This window comes from Hyperoodon ampullatus (assembly GCF_949752795.1).
Source record: "Hyperoodon ampullatus genome assembly, chromosome: 7".
In the NCBI taxonomy this organism is placed as follows: Eukaryota; Metazoa; Chordata; class Mammalia; order Artiodactyla; family Ziphiidae; genus Hyperoodon; species Hyperoodon ampullatus.
In genome coordinates this window covers 56,406,015-56,424,669 of record NC_136920.1, presented here as the reverse complement: position 1 = coordinate 56,424,669, position 18,655 = coordinate 56,406,015, and the positions used below count along the sequence as shown (strand labels likewise).

At 55.8% G+C, this 18,655-nt stretch overlaps 1 protein-coding gene across 1 annotated transcript in view; it reads right to left on the bottom strand.

Moving 5' to 3' along the window:
* Nucleotides 1-294: 294 nt before the first annotated feature.
* The window catches only part of LOC307055577 (guanylate cyclase 2D-like), a gene marked incomplete at both ends in the record, with an annotated part of 85,534 nt that continues 67,173 nt past the window's right edge, over nt 295-18,655 (bottom strand). The window contains 1 exon segment of the mRNA XM_079707795.1: nt 295-363. Coding sequence (XP_079563921.1) covers nt 295-363 — 69 coding nt within the window.

Here is an 18,655-nt window from a genome sequence, read left to right as displayed (position 1 = left end):
TAAATACCTCTCCCGCCGACCCGCCCCACCACGCCCCCGCCCCCTCGGCCCAGCCGCGGGGTCCTAGCGCCGGGCCGGCACACCCCCGTGTGACTCGGTTTATCCGGAACCCGCGAGGGGGTGAAGCTTTTTCTTGACGCTGAAACCCGGACTGGGAAGGGGCGGGCCGAAGAGGGCGGGATGAAAGGGCGGGGATGGAGAGGGGTCGCTAAGGAAGCGCTGTGCCAGCCAGGCCGCCCCGGGCCGACGCACGTGCAGTTCGTGGCCCCGCGGGGTCCAGGGGGGCGGGTGGCTCTAGCAGCCGCGGGTCCGCAGAGGAAATCCGGCCTGGCCCCGATTTCCCCCGCTGTCGGCGCCGCTGCACTGAGCCGGGGAAACAGGAGAGGTGACGGCGGGGCTGAACGCGGAAGGAAATGACCCTTCGCTGGCCCTGGGGTGGCCACAGAGGGGGTTCCCCACACCGCAGCCGTCCCATCTGGTGAGTCCAGGCAGGTCAATTCTCCTCTCTGGACTGTGCTCTAGTGTCCAGACTCTTCCTCCTTCATCATCTCCTGGGCCCTTAAGCAGCCCTGTGAAAAGGTCCCATCAAAGCCCCCAGAATTCAGGTGGAGAAACAAGCTATGGATGGGGTCATCGAGTATAAATAAAAATCACGTGTCTGGGACTAGTAAGGTCCCCATTTATATTTAGGGAAACCGAGTCTCAGAGAGGTTAAATAGCCTATCCAAAGTCACACAGAATATAAGAGACAGGGATTTCCCCCCAGTCTGTCCACAAAGCTAAGCCCTGCCCAACCTGGGTACACTTTTCCAGCACTATGTTAGTCAGGTTGTCTTTGAGTGCTGTGCAAAAAGTAGCACGGTGGTATTATTGTCTTTTACATGGAAGGTTGAGGCGCATCTTCCCCAAAACCACCTCCTCTTCTAGATGCCTTGGCCCTGCCAGATCACAGCTGCCGTGCCCTGCCCTGCTGGGTGTGGACCTGAGGAAGGGGAGCCTAGGAGAGGAGCGTCACAGCTGTCCTTCAGGCCCTGGTTCCAAGGGTAGAAGAGAATTCCTCCTCGAAAATTTTTCTCTTCCGTGACGGTCACCAGCCCTGAGAGTAGTACAGCATGTCCCGTTTTACCAGTGGGAAAGTGACCACCCAAAGCTTTGTGGTAAATCAAGGTGAAGCTAGACTTAGAAGCTGGGTTCCCTGAATTCTATATAGATGGCAGCTGCATTTCCTTCCTCCCATCTGGCTTACTGTGGGGACAGGCCTGGGGAGATGGGGACAGCTCAGAGAAGACAATCTGTGATAGCTAGGAGGGCAGGGTGGGGGTGGGGCAGGGCCTAACCTAAACTCAGAGGAGGAGATGGGGAAAGCTTTCCTAAGGAGGGACCTGAGCTGCTATGAGGGCATAGGTAGGAAAGGTCACAGGACCTGGGAAGGGTGTCCACACCTTCCTCGCCCTCCCAGCCACCGGGAACCTCAGATCTATGCTGAGGGAGGGCCCAGCTGGTCATCGCAACCCCCTCTCCCCGCCTCGCCGGCTTTAGGCCTCATCTGGTCAAATGGAACTTCAGTTTCCCCATCTGTAAAATGGGAAAGATAGTAGCTTCTTCTCGGGTTGGTGCCAAAACTAAGAATAACGGACTTAGCCTGGGGCCTGTACCCAGTGGGTGTTAGGCAGCTTCTGGCTGTCTTTATTGTGGCAATTAATGATGCCTCTGCCACACCCTGTGGGCTTCCTTTTCCAGATTCTTGTCCAAGAGGCCAAATGTCCAGGAAGTGCTTCGCAGCAGCCCTGCAGCATGGGCAGAACATGGCTGAGTTGGACTCAGACTGGGCTCTCCTGACCTGCTCCCCCCACAGCCAGCACCACCTCACCCTTCTCTGAGCTACTGCCGGCAGAAACCACTGGGCTGGTGCAGAGCTCTGGCTGGGGCTGGGGTAGGGCGGGGCTGGGGCAATGGCGGGCTCGGGGGAGAGCGACCTGCCTCCCACACACCCCCGAACGCTGCGGTTGTGGTTAGTCAGTTCACAGGGGTCCACTTCACTCAGTGCCTGGATGGGGCTCCCCAAGAGTTGGAGACAGATGGGCAACCAAGCGTGCCTACCCGCTGCAGATGCCTCTTGGGACTGGGGGCTGAAATCGGGAACCCCACGTGCTCAACGCCCCTTCTTTCACCTTTTCACTTCTTCAGCGTTCATGTTGCTGTGGGACTTTTGGCAGTTTGCTTGATCTTTCTGACCTCAGTTTTGCTGATCTGCAAAGTGAGACTAATAATAACACCTGATGTTCTGGCTTGTTGTGAAGCCCAAATTGCAGCAACGTGTGTAAATACCTGGTCGGGGGCCTGGCCTGTGGTCCTTGCCCAGGAAACATGACCTCCCTTCCCTGGCAGGTCCCGGAATCAAAACATACAGGACCTACCCTTGTGGAGCTCCCAGACCAGATGAGAACATAGGATGATGGAGTCCAGAAAACTCAAAGGCCAAGTCCGGGAGCCGGAGCTGGGTCTGAACGGGGAGGAGAGGTGGGAACTGAGCAGGGTTGGATTTGCCTGGCAGCCACGTGGAGGGTGGCTTTCTTTTAAAGGCCACCAAGGCCAACTTTCCATCCAATGTTGCTTAGCGCCTGCTCGCACCCCTCCAGCAATGGGGCGTTCTCCTGGACAGCTCATCAATGGGAGGCTCATCTTCACTGTGTTGGTATTTTTGCGGAAACGCTTCTGTACCCTCATGCATCTGTCAGTGAAGATAGGAGACACATCTTTTCCTGTGTCTTCAGGACTACCATTCCGAGACGAGAAAACCCTCCCAGGCACGAAGACAGGCTCAAGGCTCCCTGCGGGGGGAGTTTCTTAGGCCAGGCTGATAACCAAGGGTCCCAAATAGGAGTGAGTGCCCAGGAAGGCAATGATGTGCACATCCCATCTGACCCCGGACAAGTCGCTAAACCCCTCTGAGCCTTGCTGGCCTCATCTAACTGTAGAAATGGGGTGGGAAGGACCATGGCAGCCTGGACCCCCAACTTAGTTTCTGCTGCTCTTTTTACTGAACGCCCACTGTGGGCCAATCCTTTATCTCATGTGGCAAATCAGGATAAAGATAGCCACAGACAGCCTCAGGTGTCTTTAGTCTCAATTACTGACTAAGAAACTGAGGCTCAGCGAGGTTAAGTAACTGGCCCAAGTCACACAGCTTGGGAGCCAGGAATTGAACCTGGGTCTCCAGACTCGCAGGCACCCAGACCAGATCTCAGTGCAGGGATGTGGCTCTCCTCACTCCCTGCCCCTGCCCAGCACCTCTATGGGCCCGCAGGGAGTCAGGGAGTTCCCTCATCAGCCCCTCTTGGGGCCCTGCCTTCTGTGGCAAAACCCTGGGTTCCCCAGTTCTTCTCCTGCCCACCCTCCCGTGCTCCCTAGGGCAGCTACTTTTAGACCATACCAGCTATGGGCCACCTCCCAGAGGGACAGTAGGGTAGGAGAGAAAATGCTTGATGTCAGCTGTAGGGAGTTTGTGAGCCAAAAAGCAACCTAGGGTGCTTGGGAAACAAACGCTGATAAAGAGACAGGTGGTGTTTCCTTTCTTCTGAGGACTAGCTTACGTGTTTAATGGGTATAATGAGGGCTGCAGGACTGGGCGTGGTGCCAGGTACTTTACTTGCACTGTCTTCTCCTCACAGCCACCCGGCAAAAGGGGGCTATTGTTCCCCCCTTTTACAGAAGAGGGACCGAGGCTCAGGGATTCTGTGACTTGCCCACAGTCACACAGCTGATAGGGCGGGGCACGGCAGCCCTTCCCATGGAGTCCTCAGGCTCCAAGGCCCTCATGCATGTGGCCAGCGACTGGCTTGGCTGGTTTTCTGCTCTCAGCTGGGGCACGAGACACCCCCTCCCTGGGCGCTCGAAGCCATCAATGCGGGGGGAGCGGGTGCTGTGTACCGCTTGGCCGCCACATGGGAGGCTCTTAGCTCTGAGTCTGGTTAGTGAGACCTGGGGCTGAGGAGTCTGGAGGCTCCCGGAGGCCCCAAGGGAGGGGGGGGACGTTAGGTGAGAAACTTCGAGACTGGGTGAAGAAGGCAGGGCAGGATCAGAAGCGTCTCCACAGCTTGACTGTGCTGCTCCATGGACCATGAAACCACAGCCCTCTGCAGGCCTCAGGCTGCTGGGAACCTGAGGGTTTGTCCCTTTGAGCCACAACTTTTTCATCTGTTTTAACCATTTAAAGCTTAAACCCCATGAATCCTTTTCTTGATGATCCAGGGTTATCAGGATGGGCCTTGGTTAGGGTCTATGATGTCATAAATGTCACGTCCAAATTAACACATCAGCAACAGAACCGAGCCCGGGGTGAGATAGCTGCACACACACGAGTGCCCCGAAGGCAGCGTTAATTAGAGGCGAGGCTGCTGTGGGGCGGCTTCCACCCACAGGGGAGCTGGGCGCCCTTGGGCAAGTCATTCTCCCTTGGCGGCCTTGATTTCTCATGTGTCAAATGAGGACAGTCATTCTGCTGACTTCAAGGGGGTGTTGAGAGGATGACATTCTAGAAAGCTGAATGGAATGGGGACTGGGTCAAAATGACTGACATGGCCTTCCTCACATGAAAGCCTGTGACTCAGTGGTAGACTGAAGGGACCTGTGAGCAGAGGGAGTGCCCAGTGATGGGAGACAGTGACTGGGGGTGGGGGGCTGAGTCGGAGGGACCATAGCGCTGTGGGCTCAGGACCCAGGGCAGAGGTGGGTCCCAGACCCTTCGGGGGAAGGGCTGTGACCCAGATAGGACAACCCATGGTGGGGGGCCCCTGCCTCTAGGAGTTCCCTGGAGGTCCCTTGCCAAATTCCCAACCCTTCCAGACTTTGGGATCCCCACTGAGCTGGGCTCCCGCAGGCTATAGGCTCCTGTCTCCCTCCAGGTGGTCAAAGCCCCAAGGCCTGGCAGAACTTCCAGAAACTGGCTCTCCTGTACCCAGACGATTCCCACAGATAACGGTCACCTGCTGAAGTTTCAGAGACCCCTTCTTGCCTCCTCTACTTCCACTCCCGGAAGGACAGCAGATTCTAGGCCCAGAGAGCACGAGGTCACACGTGGGTGATTTCCCTAGCCGCCACCCTACTTTCCTTCACTTGCCTCACGCGAGGGACTCCCGGTTCACAGAGCAATCTTTTCGGAGGCCCAGTTCCTCTCAAACTTTAGAGAGTATCAGAATCCCTGAGGGCTTGTGAAGACAAACTGCCGGGCCCTACCCGCGAGAGTCTGGTTCAGTAGGTCTGAGGCGGGGCCCAGGACCTGCATCTTGAGCCACCTTGCAGTGGTACTGATGCTGCCAGTCCGCAGGCGCCCTCTGAAAAGAGCTGCGCCTGCGAGGGCGTGGGGCGGCCAGGCTCCGTGGTCCTTACGTGGTGAAATGGAGGTAACATCTGCCCCTCCCCACTGAGTTGCCGAAACGAAGGGATGAAATATGAAGGTTATGGTTAACGGGATTATGAATCTTTCTTACCATGAGTGAAATTCTGAGACCAGTGTGAGGCCTCTGTACTTTTAAGTTGGGAAGGGGATGGGCTGGCCCAGGCAGCTTTCTAATGCAACTTTCATGTTGTAACCCATTTAATCCTACAACACTCAATGAGGTAGATATTATTATTATTATTACCTCCATTTTATCGATGACATATGAGGAAACCCAGAGAGGTTAGGTAATTAACTCAAGTTTGCACAGCCAGTATGGATGAGTCCAGGCAGTGGGGCTCCAATGCCTCCTCACTTCATACTCTACTGTATTGTCACATGATGGAGCATTAATTAGCTGAAAGAGCAAGTAATCTAGGATTTTTAAAATTTATCATGACATCCCCTGTGTGTAGAGTTGTATTTTCCCCCCTCTTGGGTGGGGTGAGGAGGGACCTGAGGAGGACAGAAGTGAGGAAGAGAAGCAGCCCAGGTTTCAGAGAGGGACTCACCTGGGTTCCCGTCCTCACCGTGCTGCCCACTGCTGTGGGACTTTGGGCTGGTGGCCTCACCTCTCTGAACTCATTCCATCTCTAAAGTGGAGCAAAGATGGACGGATGGCTGGGGCTGTTAGGAGAGTGAGCTCGCTGGTGTCAAGTGCCTGCTTGTGCTGCTTACCCAGTCCGTGGCGCTCACCCAGTCTGTGTCAGTGCTTGTGATTCCTGGCCAGGCGTTGTTTTCTTTTGGGGGGCAGCAGCTCTATTTTCTTCATGCTCGTTTAGTTCAGGGCAGGAGTGAAGTGGTTCAGGAAGCTTCCCTTGCTGGTGCTTAAGGGGTGTGGGGAGGGGACCTGCCTAAAATGTAGCTGTGGCTGCCCGTCAGGAGCAGTGAGAGGGGGCAGCATTCCCATCCTGCAAGGGGACAGGTGGAGCCCCCAGAGGTTGGGTGGAGGCCTGGCCACACCCAGCTCTCACTGGGACGGTCCTCTTCAGTACAGTTCACAGTGGTCCCTTCTTGTTCTACTCACATTGCCTTCCTCCTCATGACCATAGGGCCTTCCTAGAATTCATAAAGTACTGACCCTTGGGGGGAATCTGAGGCTTGAGGGGGGCACTAACTAGCTCAGATCACACAGCTGGGAGATGGTGAAGTTGGGGCTGGAACTCCGCCCCTTCTGCTGTGTTGGGCTCTCACACCTCCCTCCATGACATCCCTCCTCACACACACGCTCCCCCCACAGACACAGTCACCTGCAAAAGCACACTCTCCCGCCAACACACGCAGCACACACACATACACACAGCCTTCATATACACCGTCAAAGACAACACAGGACACACAGGGCCACAACTCAGGAAAACAGGAAGCATGCATCCACCTCACATGTCAAACAGGCACACACATGGTCCACAAACATTTCAATAGCCACCACACACAGACACACACCCCCAAGTTCAACTCTTGCATATCCACTAGGCATGCACACACCACAAGCGTGCACACTGAACATACATGATGTGTACACAGTGTATATATCTCCCACGCAAACGCCAGTCACAGACACTCCATACGCATTGCCCACAGACACACTTCATAACCCAAATATACAGCGAAGACTTAATATACCCAGGCCCCCAAAAGCAGTGCACACCCACAGGACACAGTGCACAGAGAAACACACCATCTGTGTGTGTGGACACGCTCGTGGGAACAAGGCTATCCCGAATTGCTCATGAAGCTGATTTTCTCAGAAGCAGACCACACACAAGTCGAGTGGCTCCCACTAGAGCTAATTCCCTGGGGTGTGAAAAGGAAGAAGGGGAAAGGGCTCAGTTAGACTGTCGTGGCCTCCCAGGGATTCAGTGATTCATCCCTATGGGTGCTGTGGGCTCAGAACCCCAGGAACTTGGAGGCTGGGCTGGGGGTCCAGAATGCAAAGGGCTGGATCCTGAACCCTGGGGAGTGTACGCCCTGCCCTATCCCCAAAGCCAGCCCCTCTCTCTAGGTCTGGAAACTTGGAGATGGGTATTCAGCCTTACAGACTCCTGCTCTCTAGCCTCTTCTGGGCTGTGTGACTTCTTTCTGCTCGCCTTCCCTACCCAGGGAGTAGGAGACCTGGGTTTGAGGCCTGAACCAGACCCAAAAACCAACCTCACCTCTGCCTGCATCAGGCCTCCCAGGGGACAGGCTGTGCTTTCTGCTGGCAGCGGCCACCTCTTGGGAAGGCTTCTGGGCAGCCCCTCTCCCTGCAGGTTCTCCCATCAGCGTAGACATGCCCCTATTTCACAACTCCCTTCCAGACCTCCCAGGTGCCCTGCCAGCCACTGCCCACCCACCCTCTTGTCTCCTCCTGGCCAGGCCTGTCAAGGCTGTCGCCTGCTCTTGTGACCTCCGTTTCCCAGCCCCATCATTTCACCCAGCTCACCCCTGGCCTCCACGTCTGGAACTGCTATGGACAGACACTCTTCCATCTCCAGCTCGTTTGGTCACTTGGTCACTTGATGGCTTTCCTCACAGCTGCCTGCTCCCGTGGCTCCTTGTGGCACCCTCTCCTGGTCCCCTTCCCACCTCTCCATCACCTCCTCCTGCATCCTTTTCTGGCCCCTCATCTTCCTCTTCATCCTCCTGATCTTTAAATGGGTCTCCCTCCCCCTTGGCCTTGCTCATTTCTCTCTTCACCTTCCTCTCAGGAGAGCTTCCTGCCCCGGGATCTCCCTTTCCTGTTCATCCAGCCAGCCATTCATCCTCCACGTGGCGGCCAGATGGAGTCTCTCTAAAGCACAGATTTGACCAGGTCACTCCCCTGCTTAAAACTCTTTGATGGCCTTGGGGGTCCAAGCACATGTCACATTTCCCATTTTCCTGTCTCTTTCACTCTCACAGGGGCCAGGGTCCCTATCAAGCACCACATGCATCCTCCATCGTCTCCTCTCTCCTTTCCGGATCTGTCCCAACTGTGCACAGTCATCTGTCAAACTCCCTCTCCTCACCTCTCTCTTCTTCCCTCTGCCTCTCCCTTCCCATCTCTCTGCTCTATCTCTGTCTCTGTCTCTGTTTAGAGTTGCCAGAGGGGAGGGCTGTAGGAACTAGCTTGTGGGGCTCGATACAAGAAGAAAAGAAAAAAAAGCTAAGCCCTCTGACTGAAAAGGCTCTTCATGTCCATGCTACAGAAGTCCAGAGGCCAAGAGAAGGGAGACTGTGGCCACAGAAGTGAGAAACCCACCCTCCTTTGGGCTGCCCAGAAGGCGAGCCTTGAAGACATCCTGCCCAGTGCCTTAACCAGCCCTTTAAAAGGCTCCTGGATGATCAGAGTTAATTCACTCTCCCAGTGTCTCACTCACACTGCAGGTTCCGACCTTGACCTCTGTCCACAGCACACTCGGACGTCTGCCCCATTTGGCTCTTCCATCCACCAACCGGACATCTGGCTGTTGGCCTTGGCTTCACCCCGGGCCCCAGCCTCACTGCCTGCCCCTCCGGACCTCACCCCAGAACTCACCGCATTTCCTTTGGCTGATCTCACCCTGCGGCTGGTGACTGAGGCTGTCACTGTACCTGCGTCACTTTTTTCCATGCAGTATGAGGCTGTGGCTGACAAGGCAGCCAGAATGGCGTGCGTGGTGGGGTCTTTGGAGTTGAGGTCCAGTTCCACCACTGGTTTACTGGGTGACCTTGGACTGAGTCGCAGTAGCTTCATTGAAAATACAGGGAGAATGTGCCTACCTTGCCTGATTGTAGTGAGGACTAAAATGCAGATACTCCACCCACCTCAGGTCCTTCTTTTCAGTGAAATAAAGACCCTCCCATGGGCTGCCTGCAGAGGGAGCCTTGAAGACCTCCTGCCCAGTGCCTGGAAGGCCTGAATCAGCCCTTTAAAAGGCTCCTGGGCCTTTGATCAATCCTGTAGTTGCTCTTTGGGTATCTACCAATGAAGCAGGAAGCTGAGGCTGGGTGCTGGTTGACTGGGGGCAACAGGGGGTGATGGGGAAGAGGAGGGGGTAGCTGCCGGGGAGGGACCTGGGAGGGAGAACTGAGGTTCAGAGGGGTTCATGAAGCTTGGCTGCATGATGGGTGATGACGTACTCTCTTCTCTGGCTCCCAGGAAATCTCCAGCAAACTCCAAATTTCTTACTGCTGCACTGGGAGGTTGGACCTGGCTTTAGGGCTGTGTCAAGTACTCAGTGTAGGCTCAAGGCAGACACACAGGTAGAACAAAGCCTGCACCCACTGCCTAGCTTCCCCCAGGCCATGCGCCTAATGAGAACTCTGGAAATGGGCCCACTGGATATTCTGGTGTTCCTCAGGCTGGAAGTGTTCTGCATCTGGACACAGTGGTGACAGGCCAAGGTTACATAGTCCCCAGACCACTGGTCCCAGGTCTTGGGGGGTTATTATAACTACTAATGGGAATTCTTTTACAATAAAAATCCTCTAGGTTGAAACTGGGGGTCTGAGCAATTTGAGAGGACAAGACAGGGCTGGGCATGGGGCTGGGAAATGCTGGGTATCAGGGGAGATGGTGGGAGGGTCCGTTGGCAGGAGCTCCATGACGGGCCCTGGCCATCAGCAGTGGGGGAGTGCTAAGGAGGAAAGCAACATGGCAAGGTTTGTGCTGCAGGCAGACTCGGGCTGGCACGGGCCAGAGGGAATAGAGGCCGGAGAGTGGCACAGAGGCCGGGCTGTTGCTGAGGATGCAGATGATGGGGCCTAGACCAAGGCAGAGACTTGGGACAGGCTCGGGGATTAATTATGGGGGTGAGGGAAAGGGTCATGGAAGGACAGGAAAAAGAGGGTGGTCACCCCCAGTTCTGGCCAGGGGACAGGGCAGAGTACAGTCAGGGTGACCTGTGGCTCATTGGGGAGATGCCTGGCAGGCAGCCGGGTGCTGAGCTGGAGCCCAGAAGGAAGGTCTAAGTCAGCAGTGCAAGAGAACTGCCAACCTCACTCTCATCTGTGTGTGGGGACCATTGCCCCTGCCTCCCCGGAGAGGGTGTGGTAGGCTGCGTGAGCCAGCGTCAAGGTTAGCATCACCTACGGGTTATTTAATAGGAAATGCAGATGGCTGGAGACTGGACAGACCTCTGACAGATGCTGACTCGGGCCAGGCCTTTCTGATGGTGACAGATGCTGAGATCTGTCGTCCGCTCACTGCCCATGGGTCGTCAGGGAGATTCCCCAGGCAAGGCTCCCCTGTGGGGTGGGGCCTCCGCCTATCGCTCTGCGCAGCACCATCCTCCCTCCCTGGCTGGACAGCTGAGCCCAGGGAGCCTGACTGCCTGGAGAGGTGCCAGGAATCTTGGGGTTCCTGGAGGGGCTCTGGTTCTTTCGGGAACAGCTTGCCTGCCCCCTGGTGGACTTCTGAAGAGTCTCAAGGACTCAGGGAAACCTCTGGGAAAGGAACCTCGGAGATTTATTTAGTCACCACGCCCACCCCCACCCTCCACCCCTGGTCCATGTCCTGATGGGGAGGATGGAGCCCCAAGCAGGAGTGGTTTCTACAAGCAAGTCCAGGGGCAGAGCCGGGACAAGAGACAGCATGGCTGGCCCTCTGGAAAGCACCGGGATTTTCATCCCACAGCCCCAGGTGAACTCAGTGGCAGTAGTGGTGAAGGCATCCATTTCCTAGGGCTGCGAGGACCACTCCCTGAGACAGTGCACACACAACATGCTGAGTACGGGTGAGGCCCTTCCCTCCTGCTCTAGTCACTTCACCTCCCCTCGTAAGAGTGTAGACTTAGCTCTAAAGTCTTTGAGCAAATCTGGATTTTCACGCAGGTGCATTTCCTTAAAGCGAGATTCACCTGCCACCACAGTGGCCTTCCCCACCTCCCCTGCCCTGTTATATTTCTTCTCCCATCGAAGTCACAGAAAGAGGGTTTCGACTCAGCCCTGCCCTCAGGAAGCCCCCGGTCTGCAGGGACAGGGCTCAGTGCCCAGGGGTCTGAGAGGGCAGAGGAGGTGCCCCTCCTGCAATACACAGGGGTGGAAGGGAGGGTTTCAGGGAAGGCTTCCTGGAGGAAGTGACAAAGGAGCAGAGGCATGGAGGGTGAGGAGGAGTTGGCCAGAAGGAGTGGGAAGCAGAGGGGCTGGGGAGGAGCACCCAGTCTAGTGCAGGGGTTGGAGGTGAGAGCATCCCTAGCAGCAGGCTGGGTGGTGGGGAGGACAGACAGGGCAGCCATGGGAGCCACGGACTGACACACTGCCCACACCTACCTGGCATGCAGGATCCCAGCTAAGCATTAGACTAAGCAAGCCTAGATGCAGATACAGCAGAGGAGAAGCTAGGCAGGAGACTCAGGAGCTGGCATTGCAGGAGAGGAGATGGTTCATCGAAACCGTTGGGTTAACTAGTTCATTAGCTTATTCATTCATCAATTCAACCTCCCAGTGCATGCCTCTTCCTGGGCATTGGACGAAAGGAATGAACTAGATAAGGTTCCTACCAACACGTGAGGGTCAGGCAAGGCAACTACTAATTATGTACAGAGGGAGGTTGGGAAAGGGCTTTAGGAGGAGGTGGCTTTTCATTTATTTATTTTTAAAATTTTAATTTATTTATTTTTTTGTCTGCGTTGAGTCTTCATTGCTGCACACGGGCTTTCTCTAGTTGCGGCAAGTGGGGGCTACTCTTCATTGCAGTGCGCAGGGTTCTCATTGTGGTGGCTTCTCTTGTTGTGGAGCACAGGCTCTAGGCATGTGGGCTTCAGTAGTTGTGGCATGCAGGCTCAGTAGTTGTGGCGCACGGGCTCAGTTGCTCTGCGGCAATGTGGGATCTTCCTGGACCAGGGCTGGAACCCGTGTCCCCTGCATTGGCAGGCGGATTCTTAACCACTGCAAGGAGGTGGCTTTTTAGATGGACATTGAAGGATGTGTAGGAGTTCACCAAATGCTGAAAAAGTTGAAAAGGTCATGTAGGTAGAGAAAACAACAAGAATAAGTTGTGGCATCATGAAGGGTATGGGGAAGAGTAAGCAGTCTGATGAGGCCGGAGAGTTGGGAGTACGGGGAACAGATGAAGTGAAGACAGCGTGAGCAGAGCCTTGAATGCCAGGCTAAAATGTTCATTGTTTCCAAGGAGACCATCCCAAATTGTGCCTGCCTGAAGGACCTGAACCAAACAACTCCAGATCACCAGGTCCTGCGAGGACCTTCCAGGGCCCCTTGGCCCCATCTGCCATATCGAGAACCCCAGCCCCCAGAGATGCCAGGAGTGTCCCATTGCTGGGAACCGACCTCAAGGGCCAGGAGGATAGCCCCGGGTTGGTGGGGGAGGATAGGGGACTTCATGGGGACCAGCTGGCACTGATTCATCATGAAAATCATGACTTGGGGCCCCGTCTCTGGGGTTCCACACGAGCATATGCATGGAAGCCCCACGCAAATGCTAGGCCGGCTGCTCACGAGGGAGGGGCCAGCCCCGGGAGTCTCCTCAGCCTCATGAGGAAGGTTCTGTCCTCACCTCGTTCACAGAAAAACAATAATTGTGTGTCCCTGAGGCCACCCCCTCTGGGGGGCTGCTATTTCTCTGGGCTTCTATAGCACTGTGCAGCCACCTCGGATCAGGAGATAGACAGAGACTGGCATGGACAGGTCACTTCACCCCTCTGAGCCTGTTTTCTCTTCTAGAAAGTGGGCAAAGCCCTCTTGTCCCAGTGGGTGGCTGTGGTTGAGATAGTGTCGTGGGAGCTCCAGGCACAGGGCCTGGCCCATAGCAGGCAGTGGGCAAATGTAAAATAAACGAACCCCAAAGCCTCTGGGGGAAGAGGAAACCGGTCCAGCCCCAGGAAGGGACACAACACAAGAGCCAGACAGGCACTGGTTGTCCTCCTGGGTGACCTCACCCTCAACTGATGGGGGAAGGTTGGGGAGAGGTGAAGACCCCAGTGTGCGGGGTCTGTTCATATGCAGTGTGTTGGCTTTGGCAATAGAGTTTCTCCCTGGAGCCCCCAGCTTCTGCCCTGGGGGGTCTGAGTCGAGGCCTCTGAGAACAGAGCTGCCTCAGCCCTTCTCAGCATGGGCAGCCCAGTGCCAGGGGCTACTCTCCCCTCACTACCATTCTGGAAGGCTCAAGAGCAAGGAGACCCAGGTCAGATCCAGGCACAGCCTGACATATACCCACATGTGCACAAGGTATGCACTGCGACACACACCACCCACACAGACCCACATTGTGGGCACAGACACGAATATCAGAAGATCTGCCGCTGCTCCCAGACTTTGGTGCCCAGACAGACACACCTGGACACATAACATACACAGTTAAGGCAGCAGACATGCAGACACACCAGTGCACACACACATCAATGCACATATACACAGAGGCACAGCACGCGCACAGACGTCCACAGACAAGCACACACATGCAGATGGAGTCACGTGCACGGGAACACGGTCACCTGTCTGCTCAGGGTCCTTTGAACACTGACATCCACACAACGTACACGAAGCCACCCAGGTCTGTTTACACACGTGCACCCTCAGTCACGGCTGCTGCACGCTCTCCTCGGGGACAGCATGCTTTCAAAGCGTTGCCTCCTTTGACCTGACAGCATCCCCATAAGGCAGGTGGGGCAGGGCGCTGGTCCTCACTGTGCAGTGAGGAGCTGAGGGCTTAGAGGGGCCCATAGACCAGTTCCTGGGAGGAAAGCAGAATGGAATCCTGCCTTGAATTCTGATCTTGTGTCTGCCTGCTGCTGGGCATCCATTTACCACCTGTGTGCCCATGGATACGCACAGAGCCTCACGCCCAGGGGGACTTCATGGCCATCAGACCAAAAGTTCCTTTTACAGATGAAGAGACTGAGGCCCAGAGAGAAAGTCCACAGGCCCCATATGGGCCACACAGAGTTCACTGGAGGAACCAGGGCCACACTTCTGGCCTCCAGGCCACAGGGGCACCGCACGTGCAGACACCATCACGCACAGAGCCGTGGGCACGTCCCACAGATGGGCATGTGTGCATCCTCCCTTCTTAGCCCTTCTGCAGGCCTGCTTGGGGCCAGTTGTGGTGTTTCCAGTCCTTTCCATTAATTTTCGCAACGACATGGGAGGTAAGGGTGACCGGTCCCATTTTGCATTTGAGGAAATTGAGGAATAAAAAGATTAAGCTCAACGTTGTGCCGGTCGGGATGGCAGGGGCATCTCCCAAAGTAGAGTCTAACACTTTCCACCACACAGCAGCTCGTGGCTCCACACACATCGCCCACATCCCTCTCACATCTACACAAACACACACACACAAACACACACACACGGCACAGCCCCCAGCAGAATATTCTCACGACACCCAGTTCAGTTTTAGTGCCAGCTCCCCCCTCCCAAGGGGTCTTTTGAAGAAGGACGAGTTTGTTTAGGGCTTAACCTGCCCCCTGGCCCCCGCCCTCTCTCCTCAGTCAAGGAAATGAATTCCACGTGTGCCTGGTCTGTCTGCTCTGAAATCAGCCTCGGGGGTTTGGAAAGTACACTTTGATGTTGGAAGCTAGTTTAATGAGTTGGATGTGGGTTGTTTTTTTTTTTTTCTGTAAGACAGAAGTCTCATTTTCCTAAGAACCCAGGAATTATGACTCCCCTCCCGACCCCTCCCCTTAGATTCTGGGAGCCCAAGACCCAGACTACCAACACAGTGCTCACAGATGCCCAAGAGGTGAGGCCAGCTCAGGGAGGAGAGGCGGGGAAGGAGGCAGCTTGTACTGAACGTTTGCTGTGTGCGGAAGCCCTCTGTCAGGAACAAGCCTCGTGTGGGCCCGCTCCACACCCATTTTAGAGATGACAAAACAGAGGCTCTGAGAAGTGGTGTAATGTGAGCAGGTGGTCCAGTGGCTCCTGGAGCCCTCGACTGCCTGGCTCCAGCTCCTGGTCCCCTTCTTGCTTCTGCCTGGGGCAGCTGTGCCACTCAGGACAAATGACCTCCTCCCTTGGGGCCTGGGCACCTCGGCTGTATGATGGGGATGGTGTTCTCAATGGAAGGAATAGTGAGCTCTATAACAAGCTCTCAGAGTCAGAACCATTTGTCCAGAACAAAGCGCTCTGGGAAAGGAGAGAATATTTCTATTTTTATTGTTTCTGTGTCACGAGGCAAGTTTACCTGTAGGATTCACATAGGAACGCATCAATTACTATCACTCTAGGGCACATATTAACGAGTGCCCTGTTGGCCGCCAGGGAGCTCCCAAGGGAGTTCTTTGTGGGGAGTGGAGCAGGGAGAGGGCTTGGGGGTGTCCAGGCACAGAAGTCTCTGGGCTGGACATTGCTCCGTCCCTCTCCTCAGGTCCTGGCCGAGGCCCTCCCCGAGCTCCAGGGCCCGTCTCTGCTCTGGTGGGCTTTGGCAAAGGCCACCTTGATTCCTTGGTTTATGAGGTCCTGCCAGGTGTCCCTAGGGGAAAAGGACAATCAAGAATAATAAACCCGGGCTTCCCTGGTGGCGCAGTGGTTGAGAGTCCACCTGCCGATGCAGGGGACACGGGTTCGTGCCCCGGTCCGGGAGGATCCCACATGCCGCGGAGCGGCTGGGCCCGTGAGCCATGGCCGCTGAGCCTGCGCATCCAGAGCCTGTGCTCTGCAACGGGAGAGGCCACAACAGTGAGAGGCCCGCGTACTGCAAAAATAATAATAAATAATAATAATAATAATAATAAACCCCACCCAGAACAACAGTGGTGGGCGTTTAGAGCCCACAGCTGCTTACAAGGAGCCCCTCACATTCCTTGGCTTCTCCTGATCTCTGCAGCAGCCCTGTGACGGGCATACCACTGCCCTCTGCACTTCGAACTTTAGGGCACCGAGGCCCAGGAAGGTGAAGTGCCACTCACTCATTTGCATTTGTGGCTTTGAATCCAGAGGCCTCCCAGGAGATAGGCGGCTAGCCCCAGCTTTGTCCCCTAATGCTCTGCAGTGAGGGGTTCTGTGATACAAATCAGGATAGGGACACTGGCCCCTGAGCCTGCGTACACTTTCATTTTCTCGTCTGCTTCCCACGTGTGCCCAGAGGAGCGTAGAATGGGGTTATCGCCTTTGCACGGAGAAGGGAGCAAGGCTGTGAGTGACAGCCAAGGCCTCACAGAAACCTGGCAGGGATACTTCTGAGCCTGGTTGTCGGGGCAGAGCGGAGAAAAGGGGCCCCTGTGTGGAGTGTCTCTGTGACACGTGATGGGAGGCCCATCTGCGGGCACTGCTGCCTGGGTCGTGGCTATACCAAAACATGAAGGGGGTGGGGAGTTTGGTCCCCTTCCCCTGATCTCCACCAGCTTCTCCAAACATCTCCAAATATAAAGATAAATAACTTCTGCAGATATGGCAAATACAGAAAGTGAGGATAAAAGCAACTTTAGAAAACCTGACTTAAAAATCAAGCTATAGCACACAGTTCAAGTAAAAATTTGGTAACTGCCTCATAAACACAAGTCCAAGACAAGTTCCCATCCAGCTGGCCCTTCCTGCAGAGATTCTGTGTGTCTGCCTGCATGTCTGTCTGTGTTTCTGTGGGTCTATCTGTGACCTCATCTCCAAGCAAACGGAGGGGCATGTGGTAGTGTTTCCACGTTTGTATGTATCTGATGCCCACGCCAGGTGGAGTGTGTGTATGCGTATGCAGGTGCACTTGGGTGCTCGGGCCCCTGTGTGCCCACCTGCTGGATCTGAGCCCGTGGGCCTAGGTGAGTGTGGGATTCTTCCCTGCTGCCTAGAGGCCTGGGAGGCTCCCAGGTCAGGTGGAGCTCACTGGGGCTAATCTCCGCTCTCTTCCCTCCCCGAGTCAAGAAGATGAAAATGTTGCTGGCACTTTCTAAAGTTTCTGGCCTGGAGTGGACACGTCATCAGCTGAGAGAGCTCAGGATGACGAATGGCTGCCAGACCTGCTGGTTCCCACTCCTAGGACGGGGTGGGTTGGAGCAGGGCTGGGAGCTCACCTCCCTGGGTGCCTTCCACTGGCAGACCCGCAGGCATATCGGCCAGCCAGACTCTCCTGGGGAAAGTTCCATAAATGCATCAGCAAGAAATATCAGGGAGAACCAATTGCTACAGTGACACAGTGTTGGGAGATGGGATGGTGGCTGCAGCAGGACTCCAATTAGAGTGTGTGATGAGAGTCCTCGTGAAGGAAGCAGCAACAGAGCTGAGACCTGCAGGATAGGGAGGGACCAGGCCAGGGGACAGCGAGAACGACGGTCCTGAGGTGGGAAGCTCGGTGTGTCTTGAGGAGCAGCAGGGAGGCCCCGAGGAGGTGACTCACAGCAGAAGGTGCTGGAAAGCTGAGCCCGAGGGGCAGGCCCAGGCCAGACAGAGCGGGACCTCAGAGGCAGCATGAAAGAGTTCAGGTAGGAAGACCCCAAGTGTGTGAAACATGGAACTTCCATGTGAAACGTGTTTGTGTTTTATTGAAAGATTGCTCTGGCTGCCGGGCAGAGATGGATGAGGGGAAATGGCGAGAGTCCCCACAGTGACCAGGAGAGCGGGGGGGATGGAGAAGTCGTCAGCTTCAGGCTGTGATGGAAGCAGAGCTCCAGGACTTGCTGAGGACTCCAGGACAGTGTCCGGCTTTCTGACTGAGGGTGGCGAGGCCACCCAGAAGAAGAGAACTCTGGTGGAGGCCAGGCTGCCAGATGGACCTGGTGGGTCTGGGGTCCCATGAGAGCTCCGAAAGAACTATGGAGGGGGTCTGGGGCCAAGACCCAGAAGGGGTGTCATCAGCATCAGGATAGGAAGGGATGCCCCGGGGAGAAGCCCTGTGCAGCCCCAGCAAGGAAGAGTTGGGGAGAGGAGAAGAGCTGCCGGGGAGCCCAGGGGGGAGAAGTTGGAGACAGGGAAGCACAGCGAGGGCGCCGAGGAAGCCTTGGAGAGCCTTTCTAGGAAGAGGGAGGCCGGGGAAATGTTACCATGCAATCAGGCTGGTAACTAAAACTGCCCACGGAGCTGGTGACATGGGTGGAAGGCACCGGTGACCTCACAGAGCCTTCTGGGTGAGTGGTGGTGGAAGTCAGGCTGCGAGGGCCGGCAGGAGAGGAAGATGAGGAAGTGAAGTCAGCGTCAGCAGACGGGCCTTCTGAGAAGGCTGGCTGCCCATGGAGGCAGAAGTGGGGTGGAGGCCCAACGGCTGTGAGGTCAGAGGACGGCAGCTGGAGTGGAGGACCCAGAGGGACTGGACAGGGTGAGGGGCCGCAGATCTCTCCTGGGGCTGCTGTGGCCCACGGGAAGGCCAGGGAGGTCAGGGACCTGCCCCACGTC